At 38.3% G+C, this 17,404-nt stretch overlaps 1 protein-coding gene across 6 annotated transcripts in view; it reads left to right on the top strand.

The window, feature by feature from the left end:
* Nucleotides 1-17,404, top strand: part of Mast2 (microtubule associated serine/threonine kinase 2) — a gene marked incomplete at its 5' end in the record, with an annotated part of 194,810 nt that overhangs the window by 61,906 nt on the left and 115,500 nt on the right. For all 6 annotated transcript variants that reach the window (XM_013521604.1, XM_013521603.1, XM_013521601.1 and 3 more), the window contains 1 exon segment: nucleotides 2,564-2,595. In XM_013521604.1, the coding sequence (XP_013377058.1) occupies nucleotides 2,564-2,595 (32 nt within the window).

Genomic DNA, 17,404 nt, shown 5'->3' with positions numbered 1-17,404 from the left:
TCAGGCTGGCCTTGAGCTCACTTTGTAGCCCAGGCTGGTCTTGAACTTGCAATGATTCTTCTGCCTCAGCCTTCTGAGTGCTGGGATTACTGGCTTGTGCCACCATGCCCAGCTGTCTTTCACCTTTGCATTGCCCAGTTTGAGCCAAATTCTACTGAGCACATCAAAGTTCATCATCAGATCTGTGAAGATATTGAAAAACATGGAAAGTATGGCCTTTTGCGTTCAGCAAAACAGTGACAGAATAGCTTGGTATATTGTAAATCAGAAGATTGATGGTTTGCTGGTTGACCACATTCAGAGAGATTTAATTGATGATGCCACCAGGTTGGCCTAGTTGAATCATATGCTTCATCCACGTGGCCAGTCAGCTCAAGTGGCCAAAGAACAGGCTGCTGAGGGAATAAGTTTAATTAAGGTCTTTGAAAAATTAGACACTGGAGATGGAAGCATATATAGAATTAACACTTGTGACTTATCAAGAAGCTTTTTTAGCCATTTTGCAGCTTCCTGAAAATATTTTTAAAATATATTTAAATTTTTTACTAAATTTTTTTACTGCTCACATTTAATATTAAGCTGAATGTTTTAAAATGTCAGAATTAGGAGGTACTGATTTGTAAAAGAAAAAAAAAACTGCTCAGTTACGCTTACATTTACAAAAAGATCATACTATTAAGAAAAGACTGAAATTTTGACATGCAGACATTAAAACCCTAATTGAGCAATTTTTTCTGCAGAAATTTTGATGTAGTAATGTATTTTGTTGCTCCCGTTCTTGTACACACATATACATACAATAAATTCCAGTTTCTGTAGCATAACTGGATACACGATTTTTATTACAGAGATTAGAACTTGTATCTGTGGACATAGAAATGACTGGATTCTGGATGTATTTTAAACTTGCAGCATTTAAGAATTACTGGTAGGTGACATGTATACAAAAAAACAGAAGTACTGCTGTTCAGAGTTCTGGTCCGAACCTCTAGATAACAGTTATTGTCATCTGAGATGGGGAAAGGCTGGGAGTGTGGATGAAGTTTTCATGGAAAGAAGAGTTTACTTTTTGGCATGTTGGTCTGGAGATCTTGAGTAGACAATTATAAATGTTTGGAATCTGCATGTCAGGTCTGTAGAAAAAACACTTGCAAAGTGTTGGAGGAGGAAAGTAAATTGATACAGTTGTTTTGAGGAGCAGTTTGGAATATCTGATACTTCATAGTGTAGCAATTCCACCTTCAAGTATGTACGTCCAAGAAACCTTTTATACATGTTTATTAGAAAACATGTACAGGAACATTTATAGGAATATTATTTTTAATACAGGGAAAAATGTTGAAAGAAAATGAAATTTCCATTTATTGGCGAATGGATAAATATATATTGGCATATTTTTAGACTGGATTACTGCCTAAGGATTAATGAACTGAAATATATATCTACATGGATATATCTACCAGTTTTCATGATTTTATGTCTCTAATGTTAACAGGTGGATACAAATAATATAAAACCAGGTATATGTAATTTTAAAACATGTAAAATGATACTGATAATTATTTTTCAATATACAGTGGTAGATCAATTAATGAACGCTTTTGCTTGCAAACAATTTGGTTTACAAACAGAAGCATTGGCAAAATTTTGGTTTTATTTACAAACTGTACATTGGGTGACAAACACGATTGTAGACACACAAACACATGTGGCTATCTTTTCCAAAACTGTAGAACAAATTAAGTTCGTGAGCTGGGGTACCACAGTATAATAAATAATGGAGACACGTGTGAGAAAAATTAAGTTAAAAATATTTGTTAAGAGAGGGCTGGTAGGGGCTGGGGATATAGCTCAGTGGCACAGCTCCTGTCTGCAACCACAAGGTCCTAAGTTCAAGTTCCAATACCAAAAAAAGAAAGAGAGGGCTGGTAGAAGTTGGAACTGTATCCTACCTAGAAAAGAAAGTCACAGGGGTCCCAACTGTTATAGTAAGGGTTATTTATAATACCAGTGATATGTGTAGTCATCTTTTTAAAGATTTTTTGTAGTTATTTATTTATCAAAAATATTTTCTAACTACCCCAACCACATTTCATTTCTGTCATATTCTTGACTCTAATATAAATTCTTTACAGTTCATCAGTAGTTAAAGGCTTTCCCAGAGTGCCTAGAATCTGCACTGGGGAGATGGTTCCATCTAGTGGGAAAAAGATTGCAAGTAGTCTCAGATTTTTTTTTTCTTTTTAAGCTTGCTATGTAGTTTAGACTGGTCTTAAACTCAGTATGTGGCCCTGGCTAGCCTCAAACTCACAGCAATCCTCCTGGCTCAGCTTCCTGAGTGCTGGGATTACAGGTGTGTGCCACCATGCCTGCCTGTGTCGGGTATTCTGTTTACGAAAGAATAGAGATAATCCTGACTGCTGTTTATTTCACTTCAGTTTTAGAGACAAAGGCAAAAGTTCTCCTTTAGAAATATTTGGTCTTTGCCATTAAGAATATTTAGACAGACCTCTAGGACTCAAATGAGTCATTATTTCTAACTTACGGGTATTTTGTTTTTCAGAAGGAGTTGAGCCTTCCAAGAAGAGGCAGTTTGTAAGTAGATGATTATTACCATTATGATTATGATTGCATATGATGGTCTATTGCATAGGAATCCTTCTTGAGAACTATTCTCAATATCTGTAGGAGAAATTTCATTCAGTAATGTTGTTTTCTGTGACTCCTGTCAAGGAAGCAGTGGACCAGTTGACTTTTCCTACTAAGCAGAGTCTTCACTCTTTCCCATCCCTATTCTCCCCAAGTCCTCTACTCTACCTCGAGTTTTGCCTAGCATTTTGGGAAAGCAGTCACTTAAATATTTATCATAATCTTAGATTTGTGTTTTGGAATTTACTGAGTTTTAGTAGACTGAGACTAAGAAAGTCAAAGATGATAAAATTGATACTCTTTACCTTTATATCTGTCCTACAGTGTGGTGCTAGGCGGGAGTCCAGGTTTTGAAAAGCTCGGGCAAGGACAGCTAAGTTTGGAGAAAAGGTTAAAGTAGGCCCCCAATCTGTATTTTATTCTGGCTTCAGATTTGCTTGAAATTGATAGTCTTTGTTCTGGATTTTCTTATATTTTGGGGGACTACTTTTTTCTTTTTTAGAATTCTTCTTGGTATGTTTTGCAAATATAGCTGATCAGAAGCATCTGAAGTGTTCGTTAAGAAGCAGCATGTAGCAGACTAAAAACATAAATTTGGACCAATGATATAGCTCAGTGGTAGAGCGTGCACTTAGCACATATGAGGCCCTGAGTTTGATCTCTAGCAGCCTTCTACCTCCAAGCAAGACAAAAAAACAACAACAGAATATGGACTTATTGAATTAGACTCTCCATGTTGAAGTTCAAGGACCTATATTTTATACACTTACATCACAGTCACACCCAGCATGATTTACTAAAGACAAATTTGGAAAATTCTAAGGAAATAGAGCTTTGATAAAACCATGGCTTTGAGACTTTTCTAGAAGGAAACATGAGATATAATAAGGAAGTGGACACAGTAGTATTCATATTTAATTGTTATATGTACTTTGTGTATACATCATATGTAGTTTTCTTTTTTAGCACAGGGAATTGAACTCAGGACCTTGCACTTGCCAGGAAGGTGGTGTGCCGCTGAGCCATCTCCCCAGCCCATATGTTGTTTTCAAATCTATGAAATACGTAGTACAAGGGCTGGGGATTTAACTCAGCGGCACAGTGCCTGCCTGGCAAGCACAAGGTCGTGAGTTCAATTCCCAGTACCAGGAAAAAAAAAAAAAGGGAAATACATAGTACAGTGGGCCCCCAAAATTTGTGGGGGTTACGTTCCTAGAGTACCCGTAAATTGTGAAAAACTGTGAATTTCAGATATGGTCAGAAAAATGCCTATTTTTATAGTTTAAACCCTAAATATAGTGTGTCCTGCAGTTATGTAATTTATTTTTTTGTCAATTGTTCTTTACCGCCCCCTTTTTTTGTATTGGGTGATTTGTCCTCTCTTCCTCCTGCTCTTCCCCATCTTCTTCCTCCTCCTTCTCTTTCCCCTTCCCCTCCCCCTCCATTTCTTCTTTCTTCTTTTTCTTCTTTTTTTTGAGACAAGGTCTTACTATGTAGTTCAGGCTGGACCTGAACTCACCATGTAGCCTAGGCTAACCTCAACTCGCAGTGATCCTCCTTCTTCAGTCTCTCTAGTGCTGGGATTACAGGTGTGTACCACCACACTTGCTATGTAATTTAATTTAATAAAATAGTGTATTAATAAAGCTTTAGAAGGTATGTGGCATTTTGGTGGCATCTTAGGGGTCTTAGGCCTTTAGGAAGAACAAAATTGAGGACACTAGTGATAGCTACAGGGAGTACAACAACCTGTTATGATGCGGGAATACTGGTGCATCTGCGGAGATGGGTTATGGGGCAGCACCCAGTCAGTAGCAAGGAGAACTAAATAATGTTTTTGGATTGGCTGCTTGCAAACCTCCCACCAAAAAAAAAACAATTGTGGAGGATATTTGCAGTTTCTATGAAATTGTGGTGATTTCCTCAAACAACTAGTAGTAAGCTTCTGAGGAAAAAATCCATAAACAACTGAGGCCGTGAACACTGAACTGCAACTTCATGAGGATATACTGTAATTCATTATTGTCATTTTACAATTATATTTTGTAGAAACACTCTAATGATGAAATTGTTCTCAGAGACTTTTATAGAGTCCTTTTGGATGGCTTATGAAGATAGTCCTTTTATGTAGACTCCAGTTATGAGTCAGAAAATTCCTCAGGTTTAGTCTTGGCTTTATCACTTAATGAACTTTGTAAAAGGAGACAAATCATTTAATCTCTCTAAGCCTTAGTTACCTTATCTATGAAGTGAAAATCATGATACCTGTTTTTCCTCCTTTTCTTCCTCCTCCTTCTCTTCTTCATCCTCCTTGTCTTCCTTTTCCTCTTCCCCTACCCTCTTCTTCCTCGTTTTAATTTTGTTGTTGTTGTTGTTGTTATATTAGGAATGGAACCTAGGGGCTCTCTCACTGAGGTACCGCCCTAATCCTTTTTATTTTGGGACAAGGAAGGGCCTGCTAAATTGCTCAGTCTGGTCTTGAGGTTGCAATCCAGCTGCCTTAGCCTCCTGAGTAGGTAGGATTACCAGGCATGTACCACTGCTCCTGGTTTTCCTTCTTATTAAAGCTATTAGAAGACTTGCTTAGTATTATGTGATAGTGTTTCATTAGTTAAAGTTTTATTCTAAGATATATTCTTTTTAGAATTCTTATATAAACATACTGGATTAAACCTGGATAAATTCTGTTATTTAGGGGCCATATTTCTTTGTTTTCTTGAACTCATGGTGATCCTCCTCCCCCACCTCCCAAGTGCTAGGATTACAGGCATGTACCACCACACCCAGATGTTTTAATTTAGTTTTAATAGTGTATTTTATTTCTAGCTTAATAAGAATCTTGTATTAGCTGGGCAGGCAAGAGCATGACCAGGACTTTTACTGGAGTAGTGCATTGGATAGCTGTGTACAACTGAGAGGGGGTAGGTTTTTAGGTGCTTATTCATAAAATATTTGTACTGGCTACTCTCCTACTATCTCTGTCATTTTTTGTTTTTGGTTCCCTCCATTTGGAAGCTCTCTCAGTTACTTTTAGCTTTACATTTAGCTTCTTTCTGGAATGTGTGCTTCCACTGAATGGAATTTCTGGAAAGGAGGAGGAATATCCTCCTCCTTTTTATTTGGAACTGGATGAATTTTTTTAAATCATATTAGCTTTAAACTAGAGAAGTTTTTTTTTGTTTGTTTTTTCTTTTTTTTTGGTCATTTTTGTGTTCTCTAATGTTAGGCCTAGTTTAACTGTGTTATGGTGTTTCATTTAGAAGAACTAGAAGGCTGGGCGTGGTGGTGCATGCCCATAATTCCAGCACTTGGGAGGTTGAGGCAGGAGGATCTCTGCAAATTCGAGGCTAGCCTGGGCTATTGTCTTAGTTACTTTCCTCATTGCTGAGACAAGATATCCAACACCCACGAGTTAAAGGAGGAAAGGTTTATTCAGCTCACAGTTTGTAGTGGTTTTAGTCCATAATCTGATAGCTCCACAGCAAGTGTGGCATGTGGCAGAGGGGCAGCAGTTAATGGCAGTGGAAGATAGCAAAAGCAACTGTGAAGAGAGAGAGGGGGAAACAAGCCTCTTTCGCCCCTTTTATCTTATCTAAACTGCTGGGATTAGGGTGATACCAGTTCAATCAGTGGACTGATCCAGCCATCACACACCCTTAATCCCAGGACTGAACTATGAGTCAATCTCAAACTCTAGATTCAGCTATCTCTGAAAAAGCCCCTCTAAAAGTGCATGAGGCTTTTCGGGGGAACATCTAGACACAAACCATCGCAGTTATATAGTGAGTTTAAGACCTGCCTGGATTACATAATGAGACCCTGTCTCACCAAACCTAAAAGGAGAAGAAAAAACAGAAATAGGCTTGCCTGGTAACTCTTTTTGATGACATAACTCACATTTCACCAATTGATCATTTTGTAAACACACACTAATATCTACTACATGCTAGGAACTACAGTATTTATTCTGAGTTTTAAAGGTTCAATTACATTCTTTCCTTTTAAGGAGTTTGTAGTGAAATAAGCCAGAAATTGTTCAGTTCTTCAATATGAACAATATCTTTATCTTTAGTACTGGGAATATAGAAAACATTTTGTTCCAGGAGGAAAGGAGGAAACACAAATACTGCCTTAATGTGTTTTATGTTGCTGTAATAGAGTATCTGAGACTGAATGATTTATAAAGAATAGAAGTGTAATTTGGTTCCTGGTTCTAGAGGCTAAAAACCTCTAAGAATACAGATGCTGGGGCTGGGTATATAGCTCAGCCACACAAGCGCCTGCCTAGCAAGCACAGGGTCCTGAGTTCAATTCTCTGTATCAAAAAAAAAAAAAAAAGAAAAGAAAAAAGAACATGATGCTCAGGATTTGGTGAGGACTTTCTGCTACTTTAACTCATGGCTGAAAGAAGTAGGGCAAAGATATATGCAGAAGAAGCAAAGTCTACCTTCCCCACGAGGTAACTACAATTCAATCCTACGACAAAGGTATTCATCTCCCTTAACTACCTAACAATTTCTTAAAGGCCCCACTACCTCTCAACACTGTTACCTTAGAAATAAAATTTCAAAGTGAGTTTTGGATGGGACAAACCATATTCAAACCATGGCAAACATGAATGTAGATTTTGCCATTAACAAGTTATATGAGGCTTTAAATAGAAATTATTTCTTGTCTTGGATTGCCTATATAAAATGAAGGGTTGGGGATTACAGATACAGTTCAGTGGTAGAGCACTTACCTAGCATGCTCAAAAAAAGAAGGGAAAGGGGAGGAGGAGGGTAAGAGGAGGAAGAAGATGATGATGATGGTATTCGTCTCTTGATCTCTATAATTGGTCATCTTCTATAAAACTAGTCAAGATTTTGTAGAAAATGTATAGCAGTAGGCAAAATATTCACAGTAAGAAGCCGGAAAGGTAAGAGTATAAAACATACATATTAGTCAGCTTTTCTGTTGATGGGACAAAATGCTTGACATAACACAGCTTAAGAGTAGAAATGCTTTATCTGAGTAACAGTTTGACAGGTTTCATTTCATGGTCAGCTGGTTTTAAAAGAGAAACATCTCTGTAGAAGGGTGTGGTAGAACAAAGCTGCTTGCTTCATGGTGGCTGGGAAGCAGAGCACAGGGGATGAGAGCCAGTGAGAGCTCTGCTCTCCAAGGACAGCCCCCAGAACCCCACTTCAACTGGGCCCTGTAGCCTAACAGCATATTAACTGGCACATGTATTTGAATAAGTTGAATTACTACTTAAAAGTTTGTAGTAAGCATGGAGAAACAGAGGTCAGTCGGGAGAGTAACCTATCCTTTGCCCGTTGTTTCTTGTTCTTATAACCTAGTCTGGAAATTTTTAGAAGTTTCTTCTCTGTGGTACTTGGAATTGACCCTACAGCCTGGTGTGTGCTAGGCAAGCTTTCACCACTGAACTGCACCCCCAGCCTTTTAAAAACTTTTAAACTTTATTAAAGGTTGCCTCAAGTTAGCCTCACTTGTAATCCTCTTGCCTCAGCTTCCCAAGCATCTGGGATTACAAGGGTGCACTACTGTGCCTGACTAGAAATTCAATAACTAATTCCTCCAATATCACCAAATAGATAAGTGGAAGAATAGTATAGAAATGAAAAATTTAGACCTGAGAGGTTGGCATGGGTTGTAGTCTTGGCACTATTTAATAGGTTTTTTTTTTTTCTAAAACAACTACTATATTGTATTTTTGTTTATTCTTTTACCTCCACTCCCTTTTTCATTTGCTCAAATTCATCCATCCATATATTCATTATACTATATGTATATGTGTGATTCTCATTTTTACTTTCTCAGTATGGAAGTACGGTACAGTGATCCCTCACCTGTTGCGGGAGTTACATTCCCAAGACCTCCGCAATAGGTTAAAATCCGCAAAGTAGCGGTGTTATATTTATTTTATTATTTATATATATTTTAAGGCTTTATAGACCCTTCCCACAGTCCTATAAACCTATCCCACTCTCTTATTAACCTTTCTCACACTCTTATGAATACATCATATGGTCTTAAACACTTTCTACACTCTTAAACCTATGTAATTTTAACGTGTACAATTCTGTGTGGGTGCTGGATGTGAAGTGGGCAAGGAGAGATGCTGAATGTATGGGCACAGTGTGGGAGAGGAAACATACTGATGCTACGGTCATGGAGTCAGTCAGCATCCAGGGTACAGAACACAGTGCTGTGGTTAGTCACCTTCCACTCCATCAGCCAGTAATGTGCTGGGTACAGTCTCAAGTTGGTGAACTTACGCAAGTGGTAGTGGCTTACTGCCTTTTCATTGTGTACAGTATGTATTCATCCCCTGATGAAACAATGCTGTATTTTATTTCCATGTAATTTTCTTTCTTTCTTTCTTTCTTTTTTTTGGTCTTTTTTTGAGACTGGGTCTTGCTATGCTGTTCAGGCTGGCCTTGAGCTCACTTTGTAGCCCAGGATGGCCTTGAACTCACAATGATCCTCCTGCCTCAGCCTCCTGAGTGCTGGGATTGCAGGCATGTGTCATCATGCCCACTTTAGATTAGCTTCCTGAAATTAAATCATTCTCATTTTTAGAAAGCTATTTTATATTTAGGCCCATCTTTTTTTTTTTTTTAAATGCATTAAAACATCAGAATATCAGATGTTGGGGAGTTGATAGCGTTGTTTAGAGTATACATATCTAGGGAAAAAGAATTTTAATTTCTTTTTTTTTTTTTTGTCTTTTTGAGACAGGGTCTCACTATGCAGCTCAAGCTGGCCTTGAGCTCACTTTGTAGCCCAGGCTGATCTCAACTGAATAATCCTCCTGCCACAGCCTCTCAAGTGCTAGGATTACAAGCATGCACTACCATGCCCGGAAAGAATTTTAATTTTCTAAAATTATTTGCATTTGTTTACCCAAGCCAGAGGAGTATTATAATTTGTTTTTTCAAATTTAAAGTGGCTCTGAATGGTTTTCTTTGACCAGTTTTCAAAGGATTGTTCTTTTGTTTGTGATTTCAGCATTAATGTTTAGGCCCCACCCTTAGGAGCTCCTTGTAAATAGTGTCCTTGTTACTGTTACCCAGAAAGCCCTGCTTTTGTAATACCTTGCTGAATTCTCCAGGCTGGACTGGGACTTGGGGTCCTCCTGCCTCATCCTTGCAGAGTGCTGGGATCACTACAGGAACCATTTTGTTGTTAGAAAATGGTTATGGTTATCAGTGAGCTGTAAATGCATGGACACAAAAATTTAAAATACTTGAGAGCGCATTCTTGTTACTACTATGCTGATAGCAGCTATAATATTCATAATCTCACATTTATATCTAAACCTCATAACTCTCTGTTTACTATAATATACATGGATTTTTTTTTTTTTTTTTTTGGTCTTTTTGAGACAGGGTCTCGCTATGCGGTTCAGGCTGGCCTTGAGCTCACTTTGTAGCCAGACTGGTCTCGAACTCACAATGATCCTCCTGCCTCAGCCTCCTGAACTGGGATTATAGGCGTGTGCCGGCACGTCTGGCTACATGGCTGTTTTAGAGACATCGACCTTAGTATTTATGAAATTGAAGTCATTGTGTTTTTCAAAAAAATAATCTCTCACCAGGCATGGTGGTGCATGCCTGTAATCCCAACACTTAAGAGGCTGAGGCAAGAGAATCACTGTGAGACCAGCCTGTGGCTACATAAGCGAGTTCAATGCCAGCCTGGACGGCAGATTGAGATCCTGTCTCAAAACAAAACAAAAAAATTAACCTTTTATTCTCCAGCTCACTAATGGGTGCCACTTTTTCAGGATGAAAAACTTAGTGGGCCTTATTGCCACAGTCTTTTTCATACTTGCCAGTCTTTTCAATCATGCCTCTCAAATGTCCCTTCATTTTTTTTCTACCTCTTTTTACTTTTGCTATAATCCAGGCCATTATAATTTCTCATCTCTCCTACTGCCATACCCTCTTGATATTGTTTTGCCCCACCACCACCACACCCAGATTTTTTGTTTTTTTTGTTGTCTGGCATTGTTCACTCCCTCTCCTGGCTATCCATCCATTACACAACGGCCAGAAAAAGCTTTTAAAATGAAAATTTGGCCAGCCACGGTAGAGTCCTCAGGTAATTGCAGCGCTCAAGAGATTGAGGCTAGCCTGGGCTACAGAGTGAGTTCAAGATCAACCTGAGCTATGTAGTGAGACCCTGTCTCAAAGAAAGGGCACAGATTTGATTACTAGATATTTATCTAAGCTCCTTCAGTAAAGTTTTTCTTCTCTTCTCTTCTCTTCTCTTCTCTTTCCTTTTCTTTTCTTTTCTTTTTTCTTTTCGAGGTAGGATCTTGCTCTTGTCCAGGTTGGTGGCCTCAAACTCTTCCTGCTCACTTTAGACTCCTGAGTACCAGGACAATAGACTGCACCATGTACCTATCTCTTTCACCAGATTTTTTATTGCTCTTAGGATCACACCAGATTGTACAGTCTAGCTTATGATTTTATTTGCATTTTTTTGCACAGTGTGTTTCCTTTATCTCGAATGTTCTTTTTTCTTCCCAGCTAAGTTTCAAGTATCAGTTTATGTTTTACTTCTTGTGAAAGGCTTTCTTGACCTTGCAGTTCCCAGACTAACTTGTGTTTCCCAAGACATACTTTCATCAACTACTTTCCCTTCACTTCTCGTATAGCAAAAATAAATGAAGAATTATTTGTCTGTATTCTTCCACTGCATGATTTATTAGTCTCCTCAGCTTGCTCTAACAAATATTATAGGCAGATGTTTTAACAAAATTATTTTCTCACAATTATAGGGGGTACAGGTCTAAAATCAAGGTGCTACTGTGGCCATTTGGTAGGGGCTTTCTGACTTGTAGACAGCAACATCTCTATCTGTGCCTTCTTTGGTGCAGATGCTGAGTGGTAGAGGGATGGGTCTCTTTCCTTGAAAGGATACCAGGCTCATAGGATTAAGGCCCTGCTCTTTTGACCTCATTTAGCCACAATTACAGTAATTACTAAAGATTTAATATCCAAATACAGTCACATTGGGTATTTCTTTTCACTTTTTTTTTTTTTTTTTGTGGTACTGGGAATCAAACTCATGACCTTGTGCTTGCCAGACAAGTGCTGTGCTGCTCAACTGTATCCCTGGGGAGGATGTTAATTCTTCAAAATAAGAATTTTAGGGGCTGGGGATTTAGCTCAGCGGCAAAAGCGCCTGCCTGGCAAGTGCAAGGTCATGAGTTCGGTTCCTGGTACCGGAGAAAAACCAAAAAAAAAGATGCCATAAGAATTTTAGTGAGATAGTTCAGTTCACTGCACATGTTAAGCTCTGTGAGGTCAAGAGCCTCATACATAATAGGCAATATAGAACCTACTGTACATAGAGCCTAATACATAGTAGGCAGTCATTTAGGCCTCTTCCTAACATTTCTGTTGTCTTGGAAATGAATATAAATAGAAATATAAAAGTTTAAGTATTTTAAATAAAGCTAAAAAATTATAAAATAAAATGTGTTCTGTCCTACTTTAAGAAATACAATTTTATACTAACAAATTTTTAAATATGCATAACACATTGATTTTTTAAAAAAAATAGCTGGCTGTAATGGCACACATTTTTAATCCCAGCACCTGGGAGGCTGAGGCAGGAGGATCACCATAAGTTCAAGGCCAGCCCAGGCTACATAGTAAGTTTAAGGCCAATTTAAACTATATAGAGGGGCTGGGGATTTAGCTCAGCGGCAAAAGCGCCTGCCTGGCAAGCGCAAGGTCGTGAGTTCGGTTCCCGGTATCGGAGAAAAAAAACAAAAAACAAAAAAAAACAAATAAACTATATAGAAAGACCCTGTCTAAAAGAAAAGATACAAACATTAAATATTTAACTTAGTATTAAGAGTACCAGGCATATGTTGATAGTCAGTTTAAAGAAGTGAAAGAAACACAATTTATATGGAGTAAAAGGATATTGAAATAAATGTACAAGTGGTCACAGACTAGAGTTTCCCATGGAGAGAAGGGAAGTCAGACCTTTACTATATAGAATTTGTTTGCATGTATATAGACAAGAGGTATTTCACATTGTTATCAGTTTTTTATAATTTACAAACTTGTAAAACAGCTACGAAGCAATAAAAGACTGGAATCAACCTAGAAGAGTATCATCTGACTTATTCACAAATGGTCACAGATTTATTCCTTCCCAGTTTGGGGGTCCTTTGTGGGTAGAAAGTAATGCTTAAACTCTTTAGAAGCTGACCGAGGTGACTATGTATTGCCTGGGAGAAAGATCTTACTCTTTCAAAATCTCTACTAATGTTTGAAACGTCATAAATCCCAGTATTCATTCATTGCCCCCATAATTTCAGTGTTGCTTAGAATACACCCACATTATCTGCCAGTCTGCCAAAGTATCACTTTCTCTTGAAGTGACAGGTGTTTATTGAGCAAGTTTTGTGGCCCATCCTGTGCCACTAAAATGTGCTGCCAGGGATGAGTGTTTCTCTTAAAAAAAAAAAAAAAAAAAAATCTCTGGAATGGCTCTCATAATTGAAAAACTCTGGCCAGTGATCTACCTTTAGAAAGCTATCTCACTTCTGTATATAAGAGAAGACTTAAGTGTTCTGCATTCATCTCCTTAGAGACCTGTGTGAACAGATACGAGTTAAGAGTATGTAGTTTTGTGTGATCAGTAATTTTAATCATATCCTGCAAATGTTAAGTTCAGGTGATATTTTTGTGTCTAGCCAGCATTTCCTTGACACAGTGTATAGGCTAACATTTAGAAGGAAATTCTTTGACCCGGGTGCTAAAACCAGAAAGCCATTCAATCCTGGCAGCCACTCTGTCCATGCATATACTGATAGAAAATGATCAAATCCATTTCCCTGATATATAATTATTCAGAGACTTCAATAGTTCTGCAGCTGTAGTGTTGGTTGCCAATAAAAGTGCATATAAGGTATCCTTATGCATGTCCTCCTGGGAAATATATTGCATAAAAACAAACATTATTGCCTTATTGTTAACATCAGTAGACTCATTAGCCTGAATTTGTACCAGGTGATTCATAATTCTAACAATTGGGGCTGGGGATTTAGCTCAGCGGCAAAGCGCCTGCCTGGCAAGCGCAAGGTCGTGAGTTCGGTTCCCGGTACTGGAGAAAAACCAAAAACCAAAAATAAATAAATAAATAAATAAATAAACATAATTCTATCAATTGTGCCTCAGTATCTTCTGCTATTTCGTTAATATAGTTGTAGTACTAGCCAAAAGATGAACACATGCCACCTTTTGAACTGTAGCTTCTTCTAAAAGTTCATGACACATGTCCTCAGCAACAGGGAGGGTCAACTCTTCACCACTAACAGTAAAGGCCTTCTTTGCTTTAGCAATGATGTTGGCACCTAGGCATGATTCTCAGTGCAGACATATTTGATGAAGTGGTGGCCTTCAAGAATTGCTTGTATTCTTTGTGTTGATTTTTTTTTTTTTTAAACTCAAGCATTGTCCTTTAAGGCAGAGTGTTTGGTCAGCATGTATTGAAACAATTTTGAAGGTTTCGTGGCATGCTTGGTTATCCAGTACCCACATGCTGTGCAGAGTAGGCCTGGGGAATGTGAATTACCTGTTGCAATGAACTGTAATTTCAGGAGGGCTATTGGTGTTTTCTTTCAATGCAGCTTTCTTTCATTGGCAGTCTTAGAGTCTTCTGCTGTCTTGACTTCAGATCTTTCCCTCTTTTTAAAGAAGTTCTCAGTGACATTTTTTAAAAACTCATTTTAGGGGCTGGGGATTTAGCTCAGCGGCAAAAGCGCCTGCTTGGCAAGCGCAAGGTCGTGAGTTCGGTTCCAGGTACCGGAGAAAAACCAAAAAAAAAAAAAAAAAAAAAAAAAACCTCATTTTAGCTACATAGTGGTTTCAAAGCGAGCCTGAACTGCATAGTGAGACCCTGACTCAAAGAAACATACATAGTCACATACATACATAAATTTGGAATCTATCATCTTCTCGGTCAGTGAAGTTTTATAAAAATAGAGATGTCTAGGACATCTCAGATGCAATAAATCTCTGAATATTCATACTTTATTGTTGGTATATAGATGATGTCACATTATTATATGTTATAAATCAAAATATTTCTGCTATAAAAATTATATTCACCTATATTTTATAAATTAGATCAAAAAGAACTACTCTTACAAACATTGTAGTAAAGATTTTTTTGATTGGCTTTACTTTTCTTATTTTGTGTGTCTTACTGCATTACTCTTTTGGGGAGGGGAGTTGAGTCAGGGTCTTGTTATATATCCCAGGCTGGCCTTGAAAGCACTATGTAGTCCGGGTTAGCCTCAAACTTGCAGCAATCCTCCTGCCTCAGCCTCCCAAGTGCTGAGATTCCAGGTATGCATCACCATGCCCAGATGTTGCATATTCATATTAAAAACTTTTATCAGAATTTGCACATTTGAAGATTATCAAATAAATTAGCCAGTTATTTTAAATCTCTTTCATCTAGAGAGAGGTTGTTTAATGCTTCTCTGAAGGCTCTAGAATCAAGCAGAAACCAAAGTTTGTATCTTCAACAAAGTACTCAGGGCTCCAGTGAAAAGGACTACACAGGTATATAAAACTATTGACATGCCAGAGAATAGATTCTTGGGCACAGGCTTTTGGTGGCATTGCTTGGACAACTGGATAACCTCCAGATCATTCCAGTGGGCTGAGTCAGAATTTCCAGAACTCTTAGTCAAGAAGCTAAACTAAGAACTAGTGAAATGAGAATATACAGTATTGAATAAACTGAGGGATGACTATAGTTATTTGCTTGAAATCCTGTTCTATTTTTTACATATACAAAGGAGCCTATTCTCTTCCTTCTTAAGCTATCTGTAACTCTTAAGAAGCTGGTAGAGTTTGCTATTGTAAAATGAAACCCTGATAAATTACATCTGATTCTCAGTGATCTTCCTCCAACCCAGAATTAAGACAGTGTTACTGAGTCACCTTACTTTTCAAGGCATCTAGCTATTTAGATAGGTTTAACAAGAATCCATTATTTGTACCAGACAGTAAAGGGGTTGCCTGCAATGTTACATTTGGAAAAGATGCTCATTTAATCAGGAGTACCAAGGCATGCTTAAGAAATTATGGTTGAATTTGTGGAGTCAATACTTAATAAAACTCTCACAGGATAACTGGCCCTGTACCTGGCTTTACAGGGTCCTGTTTTAAAGATGGTAAGGAAGGTCGCTTCCTGACAAGTGTACAACCCTTAGAATATTTGGGGGATCTTAGCAAGAATTCACCCAAATTTATAGGCACAGCAGGTGAAATCTGATGAAGAACTTCTTACACTTGGCTTCTTAGCCTCAAAATACAAATAATAGAGGCTTTTAAAAGTTTAATCTGACCCAGGTATGATGTTACATGCCTGTAATTCCCAGCTCTGGAGCAGCTGCAGCAGGAGGATGGCTGTGTGTTTGAGGCCAGCCTGCACACATGGTTAGTTCAGGACCAGTCTGGACTACATAGCAAGACTTTGTCTCAAAAAACCAAAAAGCAAGCAAACAAATGACAACCAAATAAAACCTCCCGAAAACCCAAAGCTCTAATATGAGATTCTTTTTAATTTACACCAAAGAAACTTAAGAAGATCTTACAGTAAATAATTCTTATTATACTACATAAGTAATCAGGCCAAACTTAATAAGATCAATACGTGAGACACTGTGAGAAAATTTGGAGTAGAGAGGAGAAGAGGAGAGTGGAGAGGTTTGAAAGCAAGGATCCTTCCTCAACCAAGGACAGGTCCATGGCCTGGTAGGAACTGGTCCATGGCCTGTTAAGGAACTAGAGCCACAGAGCAGGAGGTAAGGGAGCCAGAGAGCAGCAGGCAAGCAGGGAACAAAACTTCATCTTTATTTACAGCCACTCGCCACACCTTCAATCACCACCTGAGCTCTGCTTCCCATTAGATTAACCTTGGCATTAGATTCTCTTGGCAGCATAAACCCTGCTGTGAACTGAGCATGCAAAAGGTCTAGGTTGTGCACTCCTTATGAAATTATAATGCCTGATGATCTGAGGTGGAACTGAGGTAGTGATGCTAGTGCTAGGGAGCAGCTCTAAATACAGACTCCCATTAGCAGAGTGGTTTGACTACAAAGACCATAATAAATCAACTGTTTGCAGATGTATATAAACCCTATCAGTGAATGGCAAGAAACAAGCTGCATCTGGTAAAAGGCTTTATAATGGCCAGTGAGTTGATATACTTCAACTGTACATCTGTTTCTGGTAGAAGGCGCTTTTTTTTCTTTTTGTTATTTTGGTCTTTTTTGAGACAGGGTCTTCCTATGCAGTTCAGGCTGGCGTTGAGCTCACTTTGTAGCCTAGGCTGGTCTCAAACTCACAACAATCCTCCTGCCTCAGCCTCCCGAGTGCTGGGATTACAGGCGTGCACCACCATGCCCAGTTCTGGTAGAAGACTTTAAATCAGAATCCAGCTTTTATTTTAGTGTGCACATGGCCAACCCATTATTTTCTTTCCCACTTTCGTCCATGTCTTTTTCCTCCTGCACTTTACACCTGTCTCTGTCACAGTCCTCTTGCCTCAGGCTCTCAAGTGCTTGGGTTACAGGAGTTTGCCACCACTCCTGGCTTAGTTCCAATTTCTTTTTTTTTTTAGAATCCAATTTTAAAAGTAAGATCGTTTCCAAATAAGCATTTCAGGTAACTGAAATTAATGCTAAAGTCACTAAACTATTGTTTCA

Source organism: Chinchilla lanigera, unplaced genomic scaffold, assembly GCF_000276665.1.
Source record: "Chinchilla lanigera isolate Chin_1 unplaced genomic scaffold, ChiLan1.0 scaffold00063, whole genome shotgun sequence".
Taxonomy (NCBI): Eukaryota; Metazoa; Chordata; class Mammalia; order Rodentia; family Chinchillidae; genus Chinchilla; species Chinchilla lanigera.
This window is presented reverse-complemented; position numbering and strand designations above follow the sequence as displayed.